Source organism: Macrosteles quadrilineatus, unplaced genomic scaffold, assembly GCF_028750875.1.
Source record: "Macrosteles quadrilineatus isolate MER2022 unplaced genomic scaffold, UCM_ALF_1.0 Scaffold_1__1_contigs__length_201487025, whole genome shotgun sequence".
NCBI classification, from domain to species: Eukaryota; Metazoa; Arthropoda; class Insecta; order Hemiptera; family Cicadellidae; genus Macrosteles; species Macrosteles quadrilineatus.
Window position 1 is genome coordinate 109,726,583 of NW_026542594.1, and position 13,026 is coordinate 109,739,608.

Consider the following 13,026-nt stretch of genomic DNA (forward strand, 5'->3'; position numbering starts at 1 on the left):
TTGAATTGGTATCTTTCAATCATGAAGTCTTTAAAGTCTAGCATTAAGTCTTTCGATCTAAGATTTTAAATTCAGGGATTATGATTTAGTTACATACATCAACATGGCATCAACCGATATACGCCGTCTGCAATTATGGTGCCTTGTTAGAAGGCAATCTATATATACCACAGTGAGGCAAGCAGTATTTGACTAATACGGGAGTTAGAAACTGTATGAGGAAAATTAAGATTTCCTAAACAAATTGGGCTGTTATCTAGATACATATTTTACTTTATAAAAAGATAAGTTACTTAAGATAAATACAGTATAAACCACAAAGTAAACTACCTATTTGTTCCATAATACTTAATTCTATGTTCTAATAGCAAAAAATAAAATGTTAGCCTACTGAGAGTATTCTCAGAAGATTAACTCTTCTATTAGGAGTATTTCATTCCATCTATGTTTGATAATATTGTTGTCATGATGGTTAAATTTAAAAAAGGAGATGTAAAAAAAATTATCATAGCATATATTTAAGGCCAATACATACGCTAAGAGAATTGTAAAACTATACAAAGAGTGCTTCAAAGGGCATTTTGATACTCCATTGATAAAATACAAACAGTATTTTAGTAATTGCCTTTACGTGATATAAATTAGAACAAAACTAAAATTAATTAAAAACTCCGTTATACTTAATGGCTAATTTATGTGACAATATTTATCTAACATAGAGCGAATTAAAATGTTGTTTTTAAACATTGTCTGAATATACGTCTTAAATATGATGTTGAAATGGTTTTTGGACAAAAAATACACACACCAAATAAGTAGTTTGGTTACTTTTCTATACAGATCTAAACTCGAGTGTCTAAACTTTTCCCCTGACATTAGCAACGCGGCTGGTTACGGCGTTCATCGCCTTCAATCTGAGAGACGCAACAGTTCTAGCATTTTGGATGTTCCGATCTGACTAGTAGCGTTTTGGAAATTCCGACCCGACATACGATCGCAAGATCCAAAGTGAAAAGGACAGCCTATTTCATAAGTTTACTTTAAGAAATAAATTTGTACTTCTAGTTATGACTGTACTTTTGGATCTTACGATTTTGGAACTTCCGATCGGCAATATTTTCTTTGGATCTTTTGATGTTGGATCTTCCGACCCGCTAAATAACCTTTGGAAATTCCGATTTTGGAAGATCCGATCGGCAATATAAACGTTGGATCTTTCGATTTTGGAACTTCCGATCGGCAATATATTCTTTGGATCTTCCGATTTTGGAACTTTTGAAGACCATCCTCAGAGGCAAGCCATTACAATGGATCTCCACATACCTTAAAGACAGGAGACAGGTAGGCCTAGTCAATGTTAGACATTCAAGTCAAGACGGGCTGTGTCGCCACTATCGCTCAACTCTATCACCTACTATTAATACCGAGTGTAATAATACCGAGTATTAATAAGTGTGCCTCAAGGATCGAACTTAGGCCCTATCCTATTCCTCCTCTACGTCAATGACCTGCCCGATTTGATAACGACAGGAAAAACCTGGTTGTTTGCCACCTTGTACGAGGTTGTGATACTCGATCCTTAAGAATCAATGCTCAAGAAGGGCTTAACGAAATGATTAGTTGGTGTAATGAGAAGACAAAGGCTCTTCAGATACACAATAGAAAAAAACCTGATTGTTGCCCATTACTGCGCTTAGGAGGGTCAACCATTAACATCGATAATTCTGTAAAATATCTTGGCCTAACCATCAGAGATGACCTGAGATGGCACCAACATATCAACAATATATCTGCGAGACTCACAGCAGTTTGCTATATGGTTCGTAGGCTCCAGCCACTCCTGGAAAAAGAAGTACTAATGAAGATATATCATGGCTGTTTTCACAGCATCATGAAATATGGGATCCTGCTATAGGGGAAACAGCTCAGCTGCCCAACGAGTACTTCTCCTACAAAAAAGAATCATAAGATCTATTTTCTTGGAACCATTTCTCGCACACTGTTTGGCGAGGCCAAGGTTCTTACCATGACAGCACTTTTTATCCTGGAGTCAGCACTGAGTTTGTTTATTTGTTTGTTTATTTATTTATTTATTTGTTTATTATTTTGAATTTGTTTATTTTGATAATGAAAAAATAAATCTTAGCAACACAGCTAAATTTTTAGGAATTGATGTAGATAGTTTATTGAAGAATCACATTCATAACACCTCTAAAAAGTTAAATTCAGTATGTTTTCAAATGTTGGTCTTAAGAAATATTGTTGATTTAAACACTAGACTAATGATTTATCACGCATTATTTTCGTCAATTTTACAGTATGGAATAGAGCTTTGGGGCGTCACATCTGATTCCTATCAACTTTTTAAACTTCAAAAAAGAATACTTAGAATTATGACTTTTAAACCCGTAAAACATTCTTGCAAACAACTTTTTAAAGAACTAAAGATTCTAACCGTCCCTAATTTGTATATTCTTAAATGTTTATTGTATGTGAAATCAAATTTTGAAAAACTCCACAGTGAAAATAATCGGCACAATTATAACACTAGATTTCATACAGATTTTCAATATCCTATACACAGATTAAATCTTGTGGAAAGGACACCTTCTTATATGGGTAAAAGATTTTTTAACAATTTGCCTGGGTACTACAAATCTATAATAGGATTAGTATCTTTTAAAGAAAAATTTTTTGAATTTTTGTTGGAAAAGAATTATTATAGTATTGATCAGTTTCTCGAAGACAAATCAATGTGAATTGTTTGTTTTGTTACCTGCTATATATTTATTTTTACCAATATAAGCTAGTTTATTTTAGTATAGTTTGACAATGTCACCGGTTTTGTCTGGCTGAGCCAGAGCATTAAAAAAAAACGTTTTGTGACAATAAAGATGACTTTGACTTTGACTTTGACTTTGAGTGTAAAGAAGAATCCACAACTTTTCCTATTTCTGACTATTTCTGATTATCTAACTAAAATAAAGAACCTTGAAAAAACAATAGAAAACATAACTGTAAGGAAAAGTAAATTGATAGACCTCACGGCAACCATTGAACCCTCGTGCATTGATCCCACTACAAAGCCTTCTGACTGTGACTTCTTGGTGAACACTACCAAGGAAATTAAGGATCTAATGACTAAATATAGATCCGTGGAAGTAAGGTTGTCTGCACTGGAGAAATCAGCATTAGCGGAGAAGAGGCAGAGTGTGTCAACACTGCAAGAGAACTTTGTTGCCCTAAAAACACAAGAACAACCATCTACACATAGTTTCAGCTCTTCTGAACATTCTAACAAGTCACTCCAGAATTCAAATAAGTCTAAGGATAAAAACAGAATCATTCAAAGAGACCACCGTGTGTACTCCCAAAGCTAATGGAGATCGCTCTATGGCTGAAAAGCCAGCGAGGAAGCCACCCTGCTCTGCATTTATCCTAAAACCTAACACAAACTTAGTAGATTTACTGGATGCACATATTAAGTCTAATTTGGTAAAGAGTGATATAATATCTTCGTATGATAACGTCCAGAATGGGATCATTGGCATGAAACCTGGAAGCGAAAACAACAACTTGAATCGTCGCATTTCTCCTGCCTCATCATACTCAAGATATGAAGGGAATACTTTTTTAGGACCACCCCACACAAAGAAGTGCCGAGGGGAGCAAAAACAAAGGGGCAGAGTTTTTGCAAACTCATCCCTCAAAGCATCACAGTTTTTCACCAGAATGTTGACCGACTCACAAACAAGATAGAGCGCATCAATCATTATCTCAGCCAATCTATACCAGACATTGTCATATTATCTGAACATGGTCTTAAAAATTCAAGCATTACTAGTACTCGTCTTTTGAACTACAACCTAGTCACATCTTTAAACTGCAGAAAGGACCACCAGAGAGGTGGAGTCGCCATTTACGTCCATAATTCCTTGAGAAGCAACGCTGAAGAATTTGACACAGGAGACCACACAACTGAACTTGTTTGCGAAATGGCTGGTATTCAGTTACGCCTGAAAGGAGAGAAGTATCTCTACGTGCTTGGTGTTTATCGGCAGGAAATCAGCTGGATGAAGCCCTTTTAAAAATTCCCAATGCCTTGGAATTAATACCACCTGATAACAGTCCCATATGCTTGATGGGGGACTTAAATGTTGACAGTCTCAACCCAGCAAAAGACCGTGAAAATGAAGCCCTCAGAAATCTTTTGGCGTGTTTTGACATGCACAGGGTCGACCTACCTGCCACAAGAGTCACGTCAACATCTAAGACATCAATCAATGTCGTGTGCACCAATCTTGATCCTGAGAAGTTAGCTGCAACAGTGGTACATGAGCACATTTCAGATCACGCCGGCCAGTTCTGCATTCTCAGCCTTCCACAAAGAACTATACGCCTACCGACCTTTACTCGTAGGCACCTGAGTAACCACAACATCAACAATCTTAAAGCTATTCTGAGAGAGACATCGTGGGATGCGGTTTTTCAGACCAAAAATGTAGACAAAGCATTGTCAGTGTTCATGAGCCTGTTTACTCTTGCACTGAATAAAGCATGTCCTTACAAGACTGTACGGCCCCGCCGGTCAGGGCAGAACATGATTCATTATAACCAAGACGTACTTGGACTAAAAGATGATTTTCGAATAGCCCAGGAAAGATATACACTGACTGGAAGAGATGATGACAAGCTTGATGCTGCGCAAAAGAAAAAAGTGTACGACCTAGCGCTGAAAACTATCAGGCGTTAGACCAATGCTCTGTCGATTTCCCAATCCAGCAACCGAATTAAGGGGATTTGGAACATTGTCAATTCCGAGAGAAAGGCTAGTGAGTAGAGGAAGGATGTGGTCTGGAAAATAATAAGCGAGGGTGAAACCATAGATAACCCTACAACCATAGCAGATTGTTTCAACAGATACTTCACCACTGTTGCGGAGGACACATTAAACGCCAACAGTGATGATAGCCTCTCAAGAACCATCCCTGTGCTTCAGCCCCTTGGCCTAGAACATAACATGACCTTTCTTTATCCAGCCACTAATGAAGAAGTGCTAGCAACAGTAACTTCTCTTAAGTCGTCATCCTCGACTGGAGTTGATGACATATCCTCCAGACTCTTAAAGTCCTGTATTGAAGAACTCTGTCTGCCTCTCACATTCATAATAACAAATCCTTATTTCAGTCCACTGTTCCACCCAAGCTGAAAATAGCAAAAGTATATAAGGCTGCAAGGAAGATATAAGCAATTATAGACCAATATCGCTTGTCTCGACAATCTCTAAGGTTTTAGAAAAAATAGTCCTGGCACGACTTATGCATCATCTTAAGTCCAACGAAATCCTGCCCAAAGGACAACATGGCTTTAAACCTGGAAGATCTACCATAACGGCAATCACCGAGATCGTCGAGTACATCATTGACAATCTGGAAACCGGAAGGACTGTTAGTGGAGCTTTTCTAGACCTGAGTAAGGCGTTTGATGGCCTCGACCACCAGCTTATCCTCAAGAAACTTGAAGCCTATGGGATTAGAGACTCGGCTAAGGACTGGTTTCAGTCCTACCTGAAAGGAAGGCACCAGGTCGTTGAAATCAGTTCCACGAAAAATGGCAAAACCGTCTCTTTCAGATCAAAGCTGATAAATGTTGCCAGAGGAGTCCCTCAAGGTTCAGTACTGGGTCCCATAATTTTCACATTGTTCGCTGCAGATCTTCCGAACTACATGGAGGCACACAGTCATACTGTAATGTTTGCTGACGACTCAGTACCGTTAACCAGCAACTCATCTGCCAAAACTTTGGAGATTGAAAATTTCATTTCAATCAATAGAGCCAGGGATTACTGTTTCAACAATGATCTTGTTTTTAACGAGAGCAAAACACAACAACTTATCTTTGGAAGGTTAAAGAATGAAGTGTCATCTCCTCCAGAAATTGAAACAGTTCTGTTCACCAAATACCTTGGCGTAATCCTAGACGACAACTTGCGATGGGATATGCATGTGGATTTCCTCTGTCACAAACTCAGTTCTTCCCTGTTTGCTCTAAGGCGGATCAACCATGTCGCTACACCTGAAGCTACTCGTTCAGCCTACCACGCTTTGGTCGAGTCCCATATAAGATATGGAATTGTTCTATGGGGGAATTCATCTAAAGAGAATATGAGTCGGGTTCTCACCTGGCAGAAAAAAGCCATTAGAGTTCTCGGAGATCTTCAGTGGAGAGAAAGCTGCAGGAACACCTTCAAGGCACTCAAGATTCCAACTGTTGCCACTATATATATATGTGAAGTAGTTGTGTATGCAAGCAGTCAAAATAACCTCCTCAGGAACGCTGATGTACATCCACACTACACAAGAAATGCTGGAAACTACAACTTACCTGCACATGACACTTCAAGATACTCCAGGAAGCCATCATATGCCGGGGCCAAGCTTTTTAATCTCCTTCCTTCGACCATTAAGAATGGAAACTCCATGTCCCTTAAGAAGAGGATGCTGGATGATTGAGAACCCTGTCTATACGATCGACGAGTTCATTGCACTCTGTGGAAGAGACTTTGACTTTTGTCAATGTTTATTGTTTTTATTGTAATTTTTGACACCATTGCTGAGCTTAACGCTCATGTAATAAAGTCTCTCTCTCTCTCTCTCTCTCTCTCTCTCCTAAAAAATGCAGCATTCCACAATTACAACACAAGGCAATGTAAAAATGTCCACCTAACCCAGGTAAACTCCACTTTAGTAGCAAATGGCCCTAAATTTATGTGCTCCAAGATTTATAACAAGATCCCAAAGAAATCAAAAATATTAAAGAAATGGAAAAATTCAAGATTCTAGGCCTACTCAAGGATTAACTTACTTATTGATGAGGCCATACTTCTCACTGAGAGTACTTTGAGGATGAATGAAAAGGCCAATATTTTTGACAACCAACGCGCAGGGACGCTTCCAGTGGGAAATCTTCAAGTAACTTATCAAGTAAGTAAGTAGGTAAGTATCTTATTTATGGAAATATTTTAGTAAAAATGTAATCAGACAAGTTGAAATTCGCTTAGTCTGCAGGTTTGCTGCGGCGGGGGTATTTTGTTAATAAAATAGGCCTAGTTTAAATATTTTTACTTTCTCCCCCTATACCCTACCATAGTATATGGAGAAAGTATTGTTTTCGTCAAAATTTTCGAGTTTGAGTTTTGAGTGGATATATTCGTTTTGGGTCCCCCTGGACCCAAAAAAGTGGTTTTCGAAGTGAAGTCTGTGTGTGTGTGTGTGTGTGTGTGTGTGTCTGTGTGTCTGGATGTGTACAGAGCTAGGGACTACACCTGTGGTCCGATTTCGATGAAATTTGGTATGTAGGTTCTAATCCATGGTATCTCCAGGCTTTTTTCATTTTTTTGAAATTTTGATTTTTAATTGGGATTTTCCCATAAAACCCCATAAAAAACCGGAAAAATCGAATTTTCTCAAAAATGGCCCGAACGATTTTGATAAAAATTTAGTATGTTGTAGCCCTTTAAATTCTGAACAAAATGGTACAAATTCCATTTCTCTAAAAATTACGGTTCAAAAGTTATGGTAAATTATGTTATTTTCCCATTAAAACCCCGTAAAATAACGAAAATAGGATTTTAGAAAAAAAATCCGGTTTTAATTTAACATAGTATGTTATGGTCCTTAAAGTTTTGATAGTTTTTTTTATTTAAAAAAAAAATATTTTTTTATGGAAATTTTCCCATAAAACCCCATAAAATAACGGAAAAATAGGATTTTCCCAAAAACGGCCTAAACGATTTTGATAAACATTTGGTATGTTATAGTCCTTTATACCTATTCTAAAGAAAATGGTACAAATTCCATTTCTCTAAAAATTACGGTTCAAAAGTTATGGTAAATTATGTTATTTTCCCATAAAAAACCCCATAAAATAACGGAAAAATCGGATTTTCACAAAACTGGCCCAAAACGATTTTGATAAAAATTTTGTATGTAGTCCTTTAAATTCTTAACAAGATTATACTAATCCCAATTCCGTATATTTACTCTCACCGCTTACACAATATGATAAAGGTGGTTGACAAACTTATGGGAGAAAGTATGTGTCAGAATGCTGATACCGTTTATTTACTTAATTGTTACCAAATTTTACATACGTTTAGAATACATGTGGATATACCTTCGTTGCAAGTTTCAAGTAAATATCTAGCCTAAATCTTAACCCTTTGAGTGCCAACGTCCGGGGAACCGGACGTTTTTAAAACGAGCCAAAAGTGCCAACGTCCGGCCGACCGGACGTTTTTAGAACGAGCCAAAAGTGCCAACGTCCGGCTGACCGGACGTTTCGTAATGATCGAACAGCTGTCATAACAACCGAATAAATACTCGGATTCTTTTAACCCATATATTAACATTGAGTCGAAAGTTGCTAGATGCGATACATCGATTTTCGTTGGTCGAAATATCGAAAATTCGATTTTTACGAAATTTTAACCTAAAAATCGCCAGATCGCGCTCGGCATTTTTAGCGCGACCTTCGGGAAAAATCATCGGCATTTTTTGAGCGTTACTTTTATTTCTCGCCTGGCACTCTAAGGGTTAATAAGTGGTTATTTTGCCAAATGCATTGAATTTGTTGTAATATCCCATCATAAAATTAATTGTTATAACGTTTTTAACACCAATAAAGTTAAATAAGTTACCTAAAATTAGGCTAGGCTACTAACTAATGTAGATTATCAAGTCCAAACATAAAACTTACCGTCATTGTTGAACATTAGCATCAAGATGTAGGCTAGTGTCTGGAATTTTAAGAAAATTAAAATACAAATATTTCCCACGAGCTACAAAGAGCACCTCAGGCCTTAACGGTCTGGGAAATAAGAAAAATGCAATAGCCTAGATAAAAATATATCGCTGTAGGCCTACACCAAATAAAAGGTAAAACGTTATCTTTTCCACTGAGCAGGTTACTGTCAGCATTTAGGACTATTGGCGGGTACAGTTTCTTAACTGGGCTATGCTAATATTGATTGAAACTATCGAATTGAAAATATTGATTAATAATCAATATTTATATTTATTATCAAATTAAACTATCTTAACCTAACCTAACCAACCAAACTTGCTGATGGTGAAAAAATCGCATGAAGGTTTACTAATCGAATCTATAGTTTCAATCGATATTAGCATAGCCCAGTTAAGAAACTGTACCCCTATTGGCACTTAACCATTATTTAATTCGCACCGAAACTATTTTCAACTCCTTTATAAGTTACTTAAGTTAATATAAGGCCAAATTTACTATTGTAGTCGTTATTTGACTACAGACTACAGTATCTATAGGCCTACTCCCTATCCCTTCCCCTATAGGCCTAACCACAGATAATATGACCCCTAAAAGACCGTATAATATATAATATGTATAAACCGTGTGTATAATGTATACCCCTAGTAGGGGTTATATTATCTGTGGCCTATCATCAATCACTAGACAATCAGACTTCGGTACTTCTGCTCTGCAGTGCTTCTGGGCTCTGGCCTGGTTTTGGTCTTGGTCTCTCGCTCTCGCTCACTATAATATACTAGCAGACTAGCTAGCACCATAGATAAAACATACTAGCACTTAGCACTACACTAGTTAGTTAGTCATTAACTGTCTTCACTCAGTCAGTTAGTAGTCAAGTAGTCAAGTCACTGACTGACTGACTGTCACACTCTGTGGTTGACAAAAAAACCAAAAGACTCACCGATATTTCAGTCACCGATATTTCTTTGTCACTGGAACGAAGTCACCGATATTTTTAAATCACGGTATCTAACATCACTAGACTCTGCTGACTGACTAGTCTGACTGCCTGACAGCCTGACTGACTGGACTGGCCCAGTGGCCCACTCATTGCAGACGACCATAATCTATTTATCGTTTATCTAAGTGCAGACGACATATAATTTATTTTGGGATTTGAGTTTCCATAGAATTAAACAACTGCAGATGTTAAGGCGCAAAAGTGAAAACCAATTGTAGGGCATTGATTATGTAACATTGTAATGGATTTAAATGTAATGGGTTTCCCGGTTTCCCGTTGGAATAAATAAATAAATCATGGTCTCCTTTTAAAGACTAGTGTACGTTTTTTAAGACAAAATAACACAGAAATACTCACATTTGAAACGTAAAAAACTAATTTTGGGACTATAAAATTGTTTGAATAACTATTACGGCTTTATTTGAACAACGTCTTAAAATGTGGAAAATAATGCCATCAATTTTAAATAAATCTGTATTTATAAAAGAGGAAGTTTGTATATATGAGTATATGTATATATATATATATATATTTCAACGTTATGAACTCCGAAACCGCTCGACAGATTGTAATGGAAGTTTCAGGCATTATTAGGCATTATTCAAGGATGGTTTGTGTGAATTATCAATTATTTAACATGGGGACACGCCACTATGTGCGTATTTTAACCCAAATATGAGTGTAGGATGAGTGGAACGATCTTGTAGTCTTGTTAGTGACTAAGGCCGACATGTTCCTTAGACACAACTGATAATTAATAGCCCATACAGCATTAATAGCAACTAAGGGACCTACATAGTTTATTGTGGAATCCGAACCACATGTTTCCTCGTAATTAACGAATTGGTCTAATTATTTGGATAGTACTAATGCGGATAGTCGTAGTACTCACTAGCGCGGACGTTAATCCACACCAGGGGGAGCCTCGCATCCACATTGCATCCCTATAAATATCCACAATTCGTGACCTCCTAAATAAATGTTTTTTATCGCAACTAAATGGTGGAAAGCTGGTTAGAACCTTGTGAGAGGTGTATTTTTCCAAAAGTCCCCATTTCTATCCCTTCAGCTTCCCCCCCACCCACCTCAAAACCTAGAAATTGCATTGTTTCACTTAACTGATCATAGGTAGAGTCAGATGTAAGCTAGAGTGTTGCAATTTGTGTTTTTTTATTTCTAGTTAATTTACTTACAACTTTTATATTTACAATATTTTTCTAAAACTAGTACTTAGGGAGATATAAAATTTAAACTTCGTTAAACGCTTTATTTCAGAGTACGCAATTTTGTTTTTCTTAATAGACTTTTTTAAATATAAATAATTTAGAAATATGCTTCAAACAAAAGTTTTAGTACGTTTTTAAGGTGTACAAACATGATATTGGTTAGTAATCTAGGTTAGCGGGTTAAGTGCTGGGTGTCGGCAAAAAGAGCGCGTGCGCGCTAGTTGAACACCTCTGCGCTGCGTCGTCGCGTCTATGCCCTGTCAATGAACGCACAAAACTGCCTTTTTTCGTAGCTAAATATAGCTGAAATCGTGGAAAGCTGGATTTGCTGTATGTGATAGAACCACTCAAGACGTGTATTTTCGAAAAGTTGCCTATTCTCCGCCTTAAACCTTCCCCCGCCCTCTCCAAACCTGGAAATCGTAGACGTTAACTTTATTGGATGTAATTCAAGTTCTACGTATGCCATCGTATTTAAATTTGATTGTATTATTTATAATTCGTTTATGTACAACCTTTGTACTAAAGTTATCTTCTAAAAACTATTTTCAAAGAGATATAAACGAGCTGAACAAACTGATGTAGTGTGGGGCGTCAGCAAAGAGAGCGCATGCAGGCTTCTTTACAGCAACCGCACAGCCCCGCCCGCTTATTGTCCAACGCAAACCAATAAATAACTATTATGCTGACTCATTATTAAGATAACATAAAAACAACAAATATTAGAGAACAGAACTTTACCAAGATTCACAGTTCACAGTCTCTAAAAATGATTTGTAATACAGTACTGCCAATTTACGAAAAAAAAACACAGCCTGATGGACACATCTACAATATGTTAAGAAATAATATTTGCATAATCTGCCTGTATCAAGTAAATAGGCTTGCCTGCATGTATAGGGACAGGAATATAGTTTTTTAATTTTTATTTAATCATGATAACTTTTGGATATACGCCTTATTGCACTAATTTAATTAAACATAAATAAAAGAAAGTACGACTGTTAGACTTAAAAAATAAATTCACACTCATGTTTACTCACGAGACTGTAAATATACATAACAAAAGTAGATAAGTCTTAATAGATTTCGATTGGAAACTCCAATCATCGTCAGACCCAATTGGGTCATCATTGAAAAAGAATTATCCATTGACATAAATAATTAAAGAAAATTATTACTTCATCTGTGAAACAAATTCAAACCAACAATAAATTTAAGAAATGTACAAAATGTTTAAGTTTTATCTTCTTAGTTTTTTTTTTCATTTTACTGTTTGGATCTTTACTGACCGCAAGGCGCAGTATAAATCTTGAGGAACAAAGCTGGTTCTATTGGTGCTGAATAAAGATAATAACTTAAGCAAGAGCAAAAATAAGTATGTTTAAAGAGATTTTTAAAGTATTAGGCCTAGTGTTGTATAACTCAATCTATCCAACTTTCGTTGGCCAAAGATGCAAAAATCAAATATTACAAGTATAACAAGTAAGCAGGTAGAGAATAAATTTACCTAAGCCTGGCAATAACAAATAGTGGGGTACTAATTAATTGTTGGGTTCATCTAAATAATAATTGTTTTGGCAGTTCACGGTGTAGCTTGTAAACAGATTGTTATGGTAGTAAAGTGCAAAGTAAAAAGTCTTAGGATTTATACAAAAGAGTCTAACAACCGGTTTAAAACTCATGGCAGAGCAGATAGCTAACCCGTGTTAGCGGGAAGGTTGAAGAGAAGGACAGGACGTAGTAGTTTGTATCAAAGGATTAGTGTGGGTCGCCGAAAACTTTTTACTAACCGCGAAGCGCTTCATTTAGTCACGGTTTAGCTTGGAAACAGATTGTTTTGTTATTAATTACAAAGTAGGAAGTCTTTTAGGATGTCTTTTAGGACAACATTTCTGGGACTTTTCATTGACGCTAATCTGAGCTGGGACGATCATACAAAACATGTTGTTAACAAAATGTCAACAGGTTTGTCTGCCTTGAGACAAGATAAAT

The 13,026-nt window shown here is 36.7% G+C and overlaps 1 protein-coding gene across 4 annotated transcripts in view; it reads right to left on the bottom strand.

Moving 5' to 3' along the window:
* LOC128983058 (uncharacterized) overlaps positions 1 to 13,026 on the bottom strand; it is a 118,654-nt gene that overhangs the window by 93,203 nt on the left and 12,425 nt on the right. The window contains exon 1 of one of the 4 annotated variants that reach the window (XM_054402219.1): positions 9,508 to 9,691. The exons of 1 other annotated variant lie outside the window; for it this stretch is intronic. Coding sequence is in view for 2 of the 3 variants with exons in the window: in XM_054402196.1 (XP_054258171.1) it covers positions 6,385 to 6,423 (39 nt within the window). In the remaining variant the exon portion in view is untranslated. Of the gene's footprint in view, positions 1 to 6,384; positions 6,433 to 8,757; positions 8,784 to 9,507; positions 9,692 to 13,026 lie in introns of those variants that run through there. 2 more of the 4 variants (XM_054402202.1, XM_054402196.1) reach the window with 2 other exon arrangements.